The sequence below is a fragment of the Eptesicus fuscus genome, chromosome 16, assembly GCF_027574615.1.
Source record: "Eptesicus fuscus isolate TK198812 chromosome 16, DD_ASM_mEF_20220401, whole genome shotgun sequence".
Classification (NCBI taxonomy): domain Eukaryota; kingdom Metazoa; phylum Chordata; class Mammalia; order Chiroptera; family Vespertilionidae; genus Eptesicus; species Eptesicus fuscus.
Genome location: NC_072488.1, coordinates 45,062,883 through 45,079,262, shown reverse-complemented (window position 1 = coordinate 45,079,262; position 16,380 = coordinate 45,062,883). Strand labels below are relative to the sequence as shown.

Sequence of the window (16,380 nt, the reverse complement as noted above, 5' to 3'; positions counted from 1 at the left end):
AAAGCATCAGCATGAGCCTCCTCCGATGTCTTTTCCACTGGCCTGGGCGCTCACTTCCGTGTCCCCAGACCCCAGCGGGGTGGCTGGCACACAGGAAGTGTTTGCCGATGAAAGACGGAGCCCCCGGGGCCCACGCCTGGGCCACAACCCTCTGCCCTCCCGACCGACACCCAGGAGGAATTACCGACACAGTCGCAGGTGGGGAACTCGGCCTGGGCTCTCTTGGCAGGTGTGTCCAGCAGACTCTTGGTCGGTGTGTCCAGGTACTTAAGAGGGGACTCCAGGAAGCCACTGAGGGTGGGTGTGAGTGGGTTCTCGGCCTTGGTGGGCGTGGCCTCCTGGCCGCCCTCGTCGGAATGGAAGCAGGTGGTTGAGAGCACGGTCACAGCTCCTGAAGACTCGATCTTGATTTGCTTGGGGGAGCGGGTAGCCAAAGGGCTCTCGGGGGCTGGGAGACATGTTGGCTGGTTCTCGGGGTCCTGAACGGGCACATTCGGGGGGCCAGGAAGCCCAAAGCTATCCCCAAATTCAGCTTCAAATTGCCGGATGAGCTCTTCCAGCTTGTCATCGGTGGGGGGAAGAGGGCCAGCAGAGCCTGTCTGCAGGGTTGCCATGGGGCTGGGGGACCTCATTTCCTGAGTAGGGGGCAGCAGGCCGTCCCCGGAGGGACTAGGTGCAAATAGCGCAAGAGAAGGTTCTGGGGGCAGGGGGACAGCAGAGCCCTGGGAGGCAGGGGCGGGGGCAGGTGGAGGTGCCTGCGCATCCTCGGTGGCGGCCGGGGGCCTCAGCCCTTCCAGGACAATTTGCCGCAGAGGCGGGAAGAGAGGCTGCGCTTCCCGGGGCCTGGACTTCTTGATCTGAATGGGCTTCCGGACACCGGGCTTACTCCCCCCGGGGGTGGCCTTCTCCGTCCCCGGGGGACCGCCCGCTGGTGCCAGGGGCTTCTTCTTCTTCTCCTTGGGCGGTCTGTCCGGAGGCCGAGGGACAGGAGAGCCGGACGGTGCCCACCAGCCGGGAGCAGGAGGCTCCGAGGGAGCGGGGAAGGCGGCATTCTGGGCCTGGTCCAGGAAGAGGCTGCGCTTATGGTGGAGGTGCTGCTGCAGGGCGGCCTGGGCCTTCTGGTGGGCGCTGGGCTCTGGGGACGGTGTGGGAGCCTCCCGTTGGAGAACGGGGGAGGGGGCCGGCGAGGGGGAGGGAGCCTCCGCCTTGACTTTGGGCTTGGTGGGCAGGGCCTCGGGCCGTTTGAATACTGACTGGATGTAATCACTGGCACTGCCCAACAACTGCTCCAGCTCAGCCATGGGGTCCGGGCTCGGGCGCGGCATGGGCCAGGAGCTCCGGGGAGTCGCTGGTGGGGTGTCGGTGCCCCAGGCTTCGGGAAACTCTGTTCTGGGAGTTGCTGGGGGGAAGGCAGGGCTCTCGGGGACAAAGGGTGGGGGCTCTTCCGGGGGGACCGCAGGCCACGAGGGGGCCCGGAGGTAGGACTGGGGAGATCTGAAAGGGGCGGCAGGAGGGGACAAGGCTTCCGGGAGGGGGCAGGAGGCCTGGGCGGCGGCGTGAGAAGGCTGGGGGAGGGCGGAGGAGAGCTGGGTGAGGGCTTCGATGGCGATGGCGGTCTGCAGGCTGATGTTCTTTTCCTTGGCGATGCTCAGGGCGTTCTGGGACAGGGGCAGGCCCTCTGGGGGAGGTATCTGGGGGGCCTCAGAGCTGAGGAGCGGCCTGGCGCTGGGTGCTGGGAGGCTGGCCTCACTAGGGGGCAGAGTCCCTGGGAGCCTGGGCCGGTCCTCCCCTCCCTCCACGACCACAGACTTGATCTTCCCCTCCAGCCACTCGAGGTAGTCGGGGCATTCCGGGCCATCGCAGTTGCAGTTGGGCGGTTTCATGCCATGCCGCGCGAGGGCCAGGGCCGTCTGCAGCGTGTCGAGGTCTTCGCTGCCGGCGGAGCAGCTCTCGGGCCCTGACCGGGGCCCCCTGCTGTTGTCCCCAGCCTCGCGATTCATCTCACGGTTGAAGGTTTCATAGAGCCGGGTGCTAAGGGCCCCGTAGGAGGACACGGCTTCGGCCACCGCCGAAAAGGCCACCAGGTCGTGAGCATCTTCCAGGCGAGCAGTGTGAGCTGGGCCTGGGGTAGCGTCCCAGTCGGGCTTCTGGTCTACTCGCCACGGACCCCCAGCCCCCAGCAGGCTGGGTCCCGCGGGTTCTCTAGCACCATTGACCGGCGCCCCTGAGGCGCTTAGCTGCCCGGAGTCCCCATGGTACACTGGCCCTGAGTCCATCTGACCTGGAGCAGGTCCATCAACTGGGCTGAGCTCGGAGCCTGTCTGGAGAGAGAGAGAGAGGAAGAAAAGGGAAAAGATGAGCCATACTATCGGAACAGCTTACTCTGCTTCCCGCCACTCAGATGCACACCTAAACCCTGCTTTTCTGGCAAACTCTCTGCCCCTGATATACCCCGAACCCCGGCTCATCGCCCCACGTCTCCTTCCCCAGCTAGCTGCCCCCGCGAAAAGAGAAGGCAGAGCTTTGACAGCTCCTGGCACGGAATTCTGAATGTTGCTCAGACGTTCTGGAGCCTCAGGCCCATCACACTGACAAGGCTCCCCTGAAACTAAGCGTTTATTAAGGACACACAGGAAGGCCTGTGACTCCCAATGCCCCAGGGGACACCAGGGCCACGTTGGTTTTATTTATTTATTTATTTTGTCAGAAGAGAAAGCAAGCTACCCGAGCACACCAGGTAACAATGTGCCGTATGTGTAAAGCATGCGTGACATATTTGACTAGATGAACACGCTTAGCCAGGACAGGGGGTCGGCCGTAGCTTCGCAGTGGGAAGGAACCCACAGCTCTTTCCTTTACCCGTTACGGTGCTTCCTTACGCCCAGGCCCAGGCCCAAGGGACACACCGATGGCCCGACCGGCATGTGTGCTGCCCCATGCTGAGCCAGGCTGGTGGATGACGAGCCATTACTGCTTGGAGGAAGATCCACCCCACCCCAAGCCCAGGAAGCTGATGCCCCCCAAAGCACACAGCAGCGGGGAGGGGGCAAGTCCAGGGGGCCCAGTCCAGCAAGTGAAAAGCTAATACAGAGATGCAGAATTGAGTTTGCAAGATTCATCCCTCCAGAGAGGAAAGCTCTTCCTTATAGTAGAATGCCAATTAAAAAATATATATATATAAATAAAAATATAAATATAAATATAAATATAAATATAAATATAAATATAAATATAAATATAAATATAAATGTAGGAGGAATGATGGATTTAGCAAGCCGCCAGTGGATGCTGCAACTAGCAGGTGAAAGCTTGATGAGGCACAGGATATATACATGGTCTCAAAACACTGTCCTCCAAAGTTACTTCATTACAATAGTAACTTTAAGAAATTCTAAATTCCGGTTTCCTGGCCAGCGGAGCCCACTGACACACTCCTCGCACTGGCTGGTGACCCTGGAGGAAACGTGCCATCAGGGGAAGGTGCCAGCCGTTGGGAAAAAGGCAAGTGTTTGACTCCGACTTTCAGGGCACTGAGTGAGGACAGCCCCAGGCAAGATTCCTGAGTAGGAATTCTGAGAGACGGCCACCTTTGCCAAGTTATCATCACAAATACCGGGCAAGCAGCACGTGCCTTTTGATACGCTCTGCGGAGAAGGGTGGAACACCAGTCCCGCAGAACTCCAGCCAAAACCTATCGCCCAAACCTAATCACGAGGAAACACCAGATTAACTCAAACAGAGGGCATGCCAGAAAGCACCTGGACTGTTCTCTTCAAAAACTGCAAAGACAAACATCTCTCCCAGCTTCCATGAGACGAAGGAGACAGGACAGCAATGTGCATGCTCATGGGTTAGACCTCGGAGGGGGGAAATAGCCATAAAGTACGTCATTGGGACAACCGATGAAATTTGAATTTGGATACGAAGAAGACATACTGTGTCCACCTCCGCCTTCTTGACTGGGATCATCACACCATGGTCTTTGTCCTTAGGACACTCACACTGAAGTATTTGTGAGTAAAGTTTCATAGTATCTCCAGCTTAATCTCCAATGGTTCACGAAAGAATACAGTCACCTGCCATTTAATGATGGGGATATGCTCTGAGAAATGTCTCAGTAGGTGATGCCGTCTTTGTGCAAACTTTGTAACGTGCACTTGCACAAACCTAGATGGTGTAGCCCACTACACACCTAGGCTATATGGTATACCACATTCGCATATGGGGCCCATCGTTAACAGAAACGCCATGCCGTGCGTGACCGTGTATCCACATGCAAAAACAGACACGCACAGAGAAAATGATAGAGCCAATAAGGCAAAATGTAAAAAATGTGGGTCTGTGGGAGTCCCCGGCACTCTTCTTGCACCTTTTCTAAAGCTTTAAAGTTCTATCAAAATAAATAGTAGCGTGGTGATGGTGATTGTGGACAGGGAGGCGGGAGAGAGCTGGAGGAAGAGGGTGGGGCCGGCGTCGGCCCTTCCAGATTCCCAGCTCAGACAGGCCCCAAGGCGTGTCCCCCTCCACGGTTTCTGCCTCAACTGCCACGCCCCCTGGGCTCAGCAGCCACCGCTCTGGAGATGCGCCTCACTATCGCCCTTTGTCGGAACCTCTCAGCTGACCTCCGTGAACTCCAACCCCTGGAACGGGAGGCGGCTCGTCTACAATGGAACTGAATGCCCCCTCCCCACCTCCAACAGCTCCTGCTCCGACCCTCCTATTTCTGCCAGTGTCCCTGCACTCACCAAGGTCCCCAACCCAAACATCGTCCAGGCTCTCCCAACACACCCGGGCACCAGACCCAAACAGCTCTACACATGGCTGCCTCTATCCCTTCTCCTCCCTTTCTGCTCCTGCTCTCCTAATGTGGGCCTTGGTGTGTATGCACATTTTTATTTATTTATTTTTTGTATGCACATTTTTTAAATTTGCCAACCTGACAGTGGCTCCTTTAAGCAACCCTACATACCCAAGCCCCTTCCCCCACCACACAGTCTTTTCTCCTACAGTCTATTGTTGGTCATATCTCGCCCTCCCTCCACACCCCCAGCCACCCATTTCACAACTCTTCCCTCCTCAGCCCTCACATTTTAAAACTGCCGTTTGCATGCACCCAGTGCTTAGCGTGTGTGACAGGTCTTATTTTCCAAAGATGGCCACTGCAATCCCTCTGTCCCACATGCCTCCCTCCCTCCGCGGGAATCCAGGTGGGCTTGTGACAATGGTGGAAGTGACACTACATGGCTTTTAAAGCTGGACCACACCAGGCCAGACAGCTTCTGCCTAGTCTCTTGGGACTCTTATCCTTGGAGCCCAGCCACCGGGCCGTGAGGAAGCCCAGGCCGCAGGGAAAGGCCGCATGCAGGTGCCTGGCTGACAATCCCAGCTGGGGTCCCAGCCAGCAGCTGGCATCACCTGTCAAACGTGCGAGCGAAGAAGCCCTTAGAGGGTTTCCAGTCCAGCCTGCGCGTTACCACTGGCTTTGGAGCCTTCCCAGCTGATGCCTTAAGCATCAAGGAACACAGACCAGCTGCCCCGCTGTCTCCTTTCTGATTCTGCATCTACAGACTCTGAGAGCACAGCACAATGACTGCTGTTTTTTGCCACCAGAGTTTGGGGAGGCTTCTTACCGAACAACAGACCAGACGGATTATTTTAGGAACATTAAGAAGTTTATAAGGTGAAAGGCAAGAAAACAGCCCTATAAACAAACACTCACCCCTAAAGCATATCAGTGCAGTGAAAACAGTCTCTACAAGGGTCATGGTCGGGGGAGGGGCACGGGGGGGGGGCATCACTTCTCCCTGGGCAGGTGAACGTGTGTGTCAAGAAAGGTTTCACCTCGAAGTAACCTTCACCATGAGGCTCACAAGATGGGCAGGTGCTCTGGAGGAGGGGAAGGAGGGGGAATTCCAGGTGGGGGTCCGAGCGTTGCAAAGGCACGGAATCCTCAGGCCTGGCAGCCTGGGGAAGGGTAACCGGTTGGCAGGGAAGGGCAAGCTGCTGGGCATATGGGGAGCATCAAGTGTGGGGAGAGCAGGTGTGTGGCTCACAGCGTGAATACCATAGAGCGATTTACGTTTCAGGAGGGGCACGCAAGAGTCCCAGCAGAGCAAGGACTGCGGAGTTGAAGGGTGGTGGCCTGAAGGCCATTTGGGCGAGGAACGCCCCTCTCCAGGTCAGTGATAATAGGGCCTGGACTAAGGCAACAGCAGAGAGCCAGGGGTGAAGTGCAGTCTGCAGACAAATGAGTAAATGTAGAGGGTGAGGCAAGGAACAGAATCAACCCCTGCTGACAAAGCCCCCTGGACCAGTGCTGCCCACCACAGGGTCTGAGCCGGAGCCTGCAGCCAGCACCCCTCCCGTCGGGGATCCCTCCCTTAGAGCGCACGGCCAGCTACCCTGGGAGCGCCTAAGGGACCAGGCTTCCATCCCACCTTCAGACGCTCACCGAGGGCTCAGTGTGTGTTCAGAAAGAACCGCTGCTTCTTCCTCCCGCCCTGGCTGGTACGGCCTCTGCACCACAGCAGAGAGGACGGCCACAGAGCTCTGGGCGGAGTTAGCGCCCCTCCTCTGTCACGCTGCACGCACAGAGGTCTGAAACGGCCAGTGCCCTCAGGAATGTCTTTGCCACAAGGGACTCAGGAACCTGACAACTGATCTTGGAACAGCCCGCCCCCCATCCGCAGAGAGGCCGACCAAACCAAGGTGTCAGCTCTGGCCCGTCTTACAGAACCCTGCCCTGCCCTCCCTGAGCCCTGCACACCAGCCCTCCCAGGTCTCTTCCTGTCCACAGGATCCCCGGCGGGCTCCGGCCCCTCCCAGGCTTGGTCTTGCCCCGGATGAGGGTGTGCTTCCCTCATCTGGGGACAGAAAGGGTTTGTAACTGAAGGCGAGCAGAGTACATGCTCTCTTCAGACCCCAGAGACCCGACCCTCAACCTAGTCAAGACGGGTTGACAGGTGCACACAGCATCACCAACCCCAGCCCCAGGTTTCCCTGGGGGCCCAGGAACCGCTGCTGGAATCTGTCCCTGCACCCTGCCTGGTCAGGACTCCCAAGGCCCCACCTGCTCTACAGCCAACTCCTTTCTTCCGCTCCTAAATCCCCACAGCTGGCCCCAGACGCCCCCAGGCACTCAACAACAGCGGCCTGCCCTCCCCGCCAGAGGGACGCCAGAGGCCCCCGGACGCCCGTCAAGGCTGGAGAAGTGGGGAACGCCACTCCCCAGACACCTCTTTTGGTCCGTAACACAAGGAGAGAGCGGTACAGAAACACCGCCCAGGTTCCCAAGTCTTTCCCAACTCTGAGGAGCAGCACTTCAAAACTAGACCGGCACTCCTCTGTGAAAGAGAAAGGGAAGGACGTGCAAAGATAAAGACTATCTTGAGATCCAAGTCCGCAGGGACCATGCCTTCCTAGGGCCGCCAGGAAAGGGGAAGTGGGAGGGCAGAGTCCCCAGGGCTGTGCTGGCCCCCGGCAGTCAGGCACCACCGGGAGGAGGAACAGGTCCTAGAAGGTATGGTCATCCATGATGAACAAGTCTGCAGCCAACCTCCCAGCGGCCAGGAAGCAGGCCGGTCTGGGCACATCCCCTACAGTGGCATCTCCAAGAGGGAATTCTCAGGGGACCAAGAGAGCGGTGGCTGCTCCCCACCCAGCTGCCCAATAAACCCCACCCAGTGCTTTCCCAGCCGCCAGCACCACGGGCTCAGCTCTTCCGTTCCGCCAGCCCCTGGCCAAGGAACTGGGCTTCCCCCCAGCCCTGGAGGGTCAGTGCCCACCTCCACGCAAATCCCATTCCTTCTTCCCCTCCCCCGAATGGACGGCCCCACGCCTCTAACAGCACACGGCTTGTCTTCATGGCACAGTCTGTCTAGATTGGACCAATTATTCAGTTCCTCAGAGGGTCTGGGGTTTACTGATGGAAACACTGAGTGAGGAAAGAGACTTTTAGGGGAACCTCTAAGAGGATGTGCACACTGGCCTGTGTTGTGCAAGCGAGAGAGAGAGAGAGAGAGAGAGAGAGAGAGAGAGAGAGAGAGTGTGTGTGTGTACACTGTCCAGCCGGTTCTGTGTCTGCACTCTCCACATCCAAACCCTCTCTGCAGTCAGCCAACCTCGGGGGGTCATGTCTAACTTCTCTAGACTGTCACGTGCGGGCAGAGAGTATTCTTGTGTGAGGTGAGGGGAGGTACTAGTTCCCGTGGTTACTGTGTACATATCAGTAAGACATTTTCCTGCTACAAAATGGACAAACAGAGCAGATCTCACCCAACAGCTAGGGTGATGCTCAGGAAAAAGCTGGACCGAGGCCAGATTCCCTGAGGTCGTCATAGCAGGCAGAAGCACAGGACTGTGACTGTTCATGCCCTCTGACCCAACAGTAATTAATATGGTTTCAGGGAAGACAGGAAAAGAGGAGGGGGGACTAGGAAAAGTCTCCATTGAATATCACGCTAATCACTGCACACTCACTTGTCTCCTCCAATCATCACAAACTCCTACAAGGCAGAGACTTGTCTCTACTGATGAGGACACAACACAGAGAGGTTAAGTAACTTTCCCAAGATCACACAGCAATCCAGAAGAGCACAGCCATTTTCAACCACTAAGTGCTACTCTTAGTCTCACTTCAGGAAATGTAAACAAAAATATATAAGAAACAGAAGAAATAAAAAAGTTACATGTGCCAAACATTTCCCCAGAAGCATTAATAGTAAAGGATCACAGGTAACCTAAGCACCCTACAATAGGGGAATCGTTTTTAAATATTTCATTATAGTTCATGAAAAGAGAATGGGAAATAAATATCTGAAAAGAATACCCACTTCATCAGTAATCAGAGAAATACAAAATAAAGCCACTGTGAGGTTCTATTTTACATCCAGTATATAGAATTGAAGAGTAAGAATGTTTAGTTCACCCAAAGCCGGTTTGGCTCGGTGGATAGAGCGTCGGTCTGCGGACTGGAGGGTCCCAGGTTCGATTCCGGTCAGGGGCATGTACATTGGTTGCGGGCATGTCCCCCGGTGAGGGGTGTGCAGGAGGCAGCTGGTTGATGTCTCTCTCTCATCGATGTTTCTAGCTCTCTATCCCTCTCCCTTCCTCTCTGTGAAAAATCAATAAAATATATTTAAAAAAAAAAAAAAGAATGTTTAGCTCACATCTTGCCCCCACTGCTTACTAGCTCTGTGACTTTGGGCAAGTGACTTACCCTCTCTGTGCCTGCCTCACTGCTTCATCAGTAAATTTGTGGTTAGCAGTTAACCTTTCTGTGCTTTATTTCCTCATCTGTAAGTTGGGGGTTAATAATAGTACCTAACCTCACAGGGTTGTCAGGAAGATTAAACCAATCACTAGGTGAAGAACACTAACAACACTTACCAGCCACACAGAAAGCACCATAAAAGGGCATTTCAGTTTCGCACCCAGTGCTGGTGGTGTTGAGCAGACACTTTTTCTAACACACCACTGGCAGAGGGCATAACGGGGCAACCGTTCTGGAAACGTCTGTGGTGTTACCTTCTAATGTCGAACATTCATGTATCCCACGGTCCCACAATTCCACTCCTAGAGAAACGGCACACATGCACCGGGAGATGTGTGCACAATGCTCACGGCAGCATGACCCATGACAACCAAATTGTAGAAACATCTGAAGTGTCCACCAACCACAGAAAGGACAATGAAATATTTCACAGCAGTGCGAATGAATGAACCACAGGAATATGAATGAATCTCAGAAACTACACTCAAGTTGCAAAAATAAAATAAAAAAATAAAGAAAAGCAAGCTTCACCCAGGCCAGTGTGGCTAAATGGTTGAGTGTCAACCTATGAATAAGGAGACCATGGTTCGACTCCCAGTCAGGGCGCACGCCAGGGTTGCGGGCTCAATTCCCAATTGGGGGCGGGTGCAGGAGGCAACCAATGGATGATTCTCTCTCATTATTGATGTTTCTCTCTCACTCCCTCTATGAAATCAATAAAAAATATATATATTTTTTAAAAAAGCAAGTTCCAAAAGATTATAATCTGCCCATTCTGAAAAGCTCAAATAAACAAAAAATTAAATGTGTCATATAAATATAAAGCATGAAATTAAAACTTTTCAAACCTGTTTGAGATTTTCCTCATTTCTTTTTTAATAATTTTTTTAATCGATTTTTCACAGAGAGGAAGGGAGAGGGATAGAGAGTTAGAAACATGGATGAGAGAGAAACATCGATCAGCTGCCTCCTGCACACCCCCTACTGGGGATGTGCCCGCAACCAAGGTACATGCCCTTGACCGGAATCGAACCTGGGGCCCTTGAGTCCGAAGGCCGACGCTCTATCCACTGAGCCAAACCGGTTTCGGCTATTTTCCTCATTTCTTAAAAGGGAATGATAAACACCAAGGTCAAGGTAGTGGTTGTCTCTGGAGGTGAGAAAGGGGCACAGGCTGGGGAAATACCCTCGTTTCAGTCAGGGAGGCAACATTCTAGCTCTTAACTTGGGTAGGGAATTCACATGTGTATTATTCCTTTTCATCTGTTTGACATGCAGGCATACCTCAGGGATACTGCAGGTTTGGTTCCAAACCACCGCAATAAAGTGTGTCATAATCTTTTTGGTGGAGGATCTTGTCTTCAACTTGTAAAAAAAAAAAAAAATGGGGGGGGGGGAGGGAGAAGGGTTGGCCAGTGTGTTCAATGGTTAGAGTGTTGGCCTGTGCACCGGAGGGTGGAGGGTTAGATTCCTTGTCAAGGGCATGTACCTGGGTTGCAGGTTCCATCCAGGGCCCTGGTCAGGGGGCATGCGGGAGGCAACCCAACTGATGAATCTTTCTCACACAGATGTTTCTCTTCCTCCTCCCTCCCTTCCACTCTTTCTAAAAATCAACGGGAAAAATATCCTCGGGTGAGGATGAACAAAAAAATAAAATAAAAAGCAACATCTGTGAAGCTCAGTAAAGCAGAGCACCATAAAATGAGGCATGCCGGGTATATGTTTCAAATTACACATCAGAAAAATTACAATGTATAACACTTCGTCAGTAAATGTAGAACTGCTTACAATGATATAGAATAAGGACCTATTAAAAAAAAAACACAGGGAAAAGTCTTCAATAAGAAAAGGAAACTCGAGAATATCCCTGTACTGATGCTGAGGGTATTTTTTATGACGGGGGAAGTGTTTACACTGTTTGAAGTGGAAAAAAAGAAACAGGATTCAAAATGTTGCCCAGTCTAGGATTTCCATGCCATTAACAATGCACACACACGGCGCAGAGGGGAAATGGGCGGCAGAGCCCACAGAAGGTGCGGCAGGCATTTCATTTCTATTCGGGGGCGGGGCAGCTGACGGACAGAGGTACCTGCACCCCACCTGAAGCTCTGCACAGACTCTGCCTGCCTCCAGCAAGCCCTGGAAGGGGGCTTCGGGGAGAGGAATGCCTGGGTGACCTTTCTTTCTTGCTATTTCTGTTGCTAGAGAGCTGTGTGTGTTACAGCACACACACACACACACACACACACACACACACAAGCACACATGTGCGGAAAGAAGAAATACTCTACAAGATGAGGGGGGTCCCTGAGCCTGAAAACACCCCCCCCCCACCCCCGAAAAGTGCTCTGTAACTTGCTGGGCTCCGAACCCCCGCCCCCAGCAGCTCGGCCCTCCCCTGAGGCGGCCGCGGCAGGAAGGGTGGGGGTGGGGTGGGGGTGGGGGGAGCCTGGGAGCGGCGGGAGGGGGGAGGCAGCCAGCGCCGACGGAAGCCCCGCGCTCCAGCAGCCGGTGGCGCGGCCGGGGGCCAGCGGGAGGAAATCGCCCCGACCACATCTGAGGCCTGGCGCAAGGAGCGGCAGCTGCCTGCAAAGCCGCCAGCGCTCAGAAGCGGGTCAGGACGCGGAGGCGGGTCCTCGGCCGGCCGCAGGCGCCCCCGCTCCCGCCACCCCCACCCCCAGCCCCACCCCCGTGCGCGCGCACACAGACACAACGCACGCACACACACATGCACGCACGCACACACGTGCACACACACACGTGCGCACCCCTCCCCCGTCCCACTCCAGCAGCACTGGGGCCATGGCCCAGGCCACGCAATGCACGTCTCCCGGCCAGAAAAGCCCCCAGCGGTCCCCGGCGAGGGCGGGGATTCCCACAGCTCCACCCAGCCGGGCTCGCATCCAGTTCTCACCGCTCACCTCCTACCCAAAACTCTGAAACGCTGAGGACACGAGCAAGGAAACGCTGCCAACATCAAGTCCACTGACCTTGACTAAATGGCCCCGCGCCCTGTCCCTGAAGGCGCCCCGGACCCCACATAACCCACTGGCCGTTCAGGTGCGCCCAGGGCGCGAGGGCGGGCGAGCCACCCGTTTGGAGAGCTGGGTGGTAAACTCCGGATTCCGTAAGCACTTTTACGTTTAAAGGTGACCTTTCGAGTCTTCCAACATCCGTTTTAGTGGGTGAACGAATGAGGCAGAGAGAGAGATGAACTAACATAACGTTCCCCCAGGGCCATGGGCAAGCGGCAAAAGCTGCATCCCACATCGGGGCAGAGGTGGGTGCCGCGGCCTCCGAGCTGCCAGGGTTCTCAGCTGTTGGAGAAGAAGCTCCCACACGCGCAGGAGACTCAGTACCTACGGACTTCAGCCTCTCACTTGGACCCCTGCCCAGGGAGTTTGAAGACTTAAATGTCTCTCCTTCAAAGAAATGAATCGTTAAGCCACCACCCAAAAATCTGGAGAAAAAAAAATAACTTTTGGCAGAGCAGCCTTCACCCATCAGTCATAAACCCTATTTCACTCAGTGGGCTAGGGATGGAAAAGGGGCAAGTGCCATTCAGGGAAGCCTGGTGCTGTCCATAAGGCAGGACATTAGGGAGTGTGGGTTCGTTCTATTTATCCTAAAAAATGTCCTGGAAAAATCACACAACACACCACAGCGTAAAGCCTCATTATGGTATCCACAGCCCCTGCCGCTCTGTTAGCCCAGAAAACGGAAAGATGCCCGTCATGTGGGTTCTTGTACATGTTCATCTCAAAGGCTTGTCTGCAATGCTGGAGAACAAAGGAACGGACACCCAGCCCCTCCTCATCCATTCTCTTCTCCCTGAGGGTCAGGGGTGATGAGCAAGGCCCTGGGAGTCCCCCTCCCTCCACCCTCCTGCCCACCCCCCCACCTCCCTCCATAGGACCCTGGTCCTCCGACACGCCGCCTCAGCGGAGCTCTCCTCCCTCCCACCTTGCCCTCAAAGCTCTCCTGGAAACCTCACTTCCACCCAGGGCTCCACCACTAAGCCCTGCACCAATAGCCCCGAAGCTTCCTTGCCCCTGGACTGCTTACTCCAGCTCTCCAGCTACCAGACACTTTTCCAACTGCATGCCACTAAGCCCAACACACTTAAAACCTAACTTAGCATCTGACCCTTTCCCAGCAACAACAACTCTGGATATCCCTTCTTTAAAAGTCAGGCGAAGAGTCATTCTCCCGGGCATGCATCCTGAGAATGCCCTTCCGTCACCTTTGACGGCTTCATCTTTCCGTTTCCATATGCAAGCAGAACCTAGCTCTGTCAGCTGCTCCTCTTGAGAGTAGTTCAGACCTGCCTTCTTTCCATTTTCTCCTCACTTATTTCTCACGGGGACAATCGCAGGAGGAGGCTTGTGGACTGGCCATCCCGCTCTCTGCTTTTACCCCAGCACAGCACTGTCGGACACATATTCAATCCACTGAGCCTCAAACTCCCAGGCCCGGGTGCCTGCGAATTCACAACTTCAATCTTCTCCTTGGGTTCGAGCAGTAAAAATAAACAAAACAAAAAAATGGGCAAGCAAATACACAGGTAGATAATGTATCAGGGACACATGAGTGAAGGCTGAAAACTCAGAATGAGGGCAACAGTTTCATAAGTGACGACACGACTCAGTAGAACATTAAACAGTCATTAAAACCCATAAATTATAGACACAAAGGGAAAATGTTGGATAAAATGGGAAGTAAAAATAGCAGAATACCACAATATACAGGAAGGTTATTACAACTATGAAAAACCATGCGTGCAAATGACAAAAGAGGGAAGGTACTTTAAAAAAAAAAAAAGTAGAAATAGCTATCTATAGAAGCCCCACAGAATTACGAAATTCCACCTACTGATGCTATCAGCACATTATAGCAAGCACACCTTTCCTATGTGATACCTGTCGTTACGATTGTGTTCATTTATTCCTCCGGCAAATAGGGACTGAGCATTGACTGCCCGGGTGTCACTCTTAGGCACTGGGGATACCAGGGAGCGAGGAGTCCCTGCCTCATGGACAGAGACGGTTCAGATGTTGAGATCTGCCTTGGGGCCCATGCAAAATCAGGCTCCTTTAAGGTAGACACTGTCTCTAAATGTGCGTGGTAGCCTACATCGATGTTCTGTCCTCTGTGGCTTTGAGTGGGTGGTGAAAGCAGTGAAACTCATGTTAACTGTGAGGTGATCTCTGAGTGAACATAGGAAACTCATTACAGCCAGGGAAAACCCTGGTGGGTGGCCCACGATGATAAAGGTCATAAGAACAGAATGATAAGGTTAAAAAATGAGATTCAATAGACTACGCTGGGAGAGATGGGAGAACAGGAAGTTCTGTCACTGCAAAGCAGAAAATGGAGTGAAAAACCAGCAAGTCTGACTTCCCTGAGATGACCACAGTTTACATTTGGTGCCCTCTCTTCGCTATGCAACATGGACTTAATTTACAAAACTGGGGTCACCGAGTATATTCAGGGATCAGGTTTGGTATAGGTTATTTTATTTATTACTGAAATTAGATCTTCACCAAGTTGTCTTACTCAGGGCTTTTTAATGCTGATTTTTTTCCTTTTCTGTATCATAACTATTTTTTAACATAGTTTTAACTCTTTGAGGTTCCATGTTTAATAGCCGCAATGCTTTTCCTGATAGGTATATAGCACACATATAGCCCCGGAGGCTGCGTGTCCAGTTGCTGTCACTACATTCCCATGGCCATAGTGACGGTTGGAATGGCTTCTCCTTCCCCCACATCTGTTTGGGCGTGTGATTCCTCTGAGGACAGGGATAGAAAACCTGGCACAGAGTCAGGGTTCCGGTTGGCTACATGGATGGACCAGCCCCAAAGGCTGTAGGTAACAACCTTGATAACAACACGGAGGACTTGACTCACATTAGCACCAGGGTTTCGTTTCATCTGGGAGACGATGTCTAGATGTCTCCAGTCTGCCTTTGAAGAGGAATATCATGCAGCCACAAAAAGGACGGAAGTACTGATACAGGCTACAACATGGGTGAACCTTGAATGCATTATGTTAAGTGAAAGACATCAGACTCAAAAGGCTACATGTTGCATGATTCCATGGATATGAAATGGCCAGATAAGGCAAATCTCTAGAGACAAAGAGATGGGTGGCTGCGTAAAGCTGAGGGGGTTGGGGGGACGAGGGGTGAATGCTATTGGGTGGAGTTTCTTTTTGGAGCGATGGGAATGTTCTGAAATAGAAGTGGTGATGGTTGCACAACTCTGTGGATAAACTAAAAACCACTGAACTGTGCATTTTAAATGGGCAAATTGGGTGTTACATGAATGACATCTCAATAAAAAAAAAATCTTTACAGTAAACCCTTCGTCTCCATCTCCATCTTGGTAAGAAGCTTTAAGACAAAAGCAGAAACTAAACACTTGCTCAAGGAGGGGAGGGCCGAGCTGGCAAGCCCACCCAAAGGTGGGGGGAGAGGACAGGAGTGACAGGAACAGTATCCATCACCAGTGCTTCTCACTCCCCATTGGGTTACAAGGGAAAGCAAGAGAGGTCTTTGCCCAGGGGAGGTGGTGATGGTCACGGTGGGAGACCACCTCCCATTCCACAGCTGGACAGCCGGGCGCTACAGGAGAAGCGGGGGTGGGGGGGGGGGGGGGTGGGGGGGGTGGTAGCCATCAGCTCTGGGGTGAGGAAGAAGAAAGATGAGCTCTGAAAATGCAAGGGGGAGGGGCCTAAATCCAAGAATCAGTGACATAAAACCCACTGGTCAGCTGAATAGAGTCATAGACACAGTCAGACAGGAAGTGTAGGTTGGTTCAAAGAGTCCTTATTATTTTTTTAAAAAGTTGGGGAGGGGAGTTCACAAGAGAGTCCGTAAATTAAAAACAACAAAGACAAGAAAATGTATTAAGCAATTAGCGTACCCTTAAAAAGATAAATGCAAATCATTTTGTTGAAAAAAAGGAATCACGCTTTTAATGCCCCTAATACAAGAGGGTGCTGCCTCTGCAAGACAGCCTTACCGTCACTGATCTCTCAGTGACCCCCTCGTCACGCGAACGACCTCTCCAGACCCTGCACGGGAGGCCCTGGGGCAGGGGAGCAGG

The 16,380-nt window shown here is 53.4% G+C and overlaps 1 protein-coding gene across 2 annotated transcripts in view; it reads right to left on the bottom strand.

Moving 5' to 3' along the window:
* TET3 (tet methylcytosine dioxygenase 3) overlaps positions 1 to 16,380 on the bottom strand; it is an 87,492-nt gene that overhangs the window by 38,496 nt on the left and 32,616 nt on the right. For both annotated transcript variants that reach the window (XM_054728024.1, XM_028154370.2), the window contains one exon: positions 185 to 2,321. In XM_054728024.1, coding sequence (XP_054583999.1) covers positions 185 to 2,321 — 2,137 coding nt within the window. The remainder of the gene's footprint in view (positions 1 to 184; positions 2,322 to 16,380) is intronic.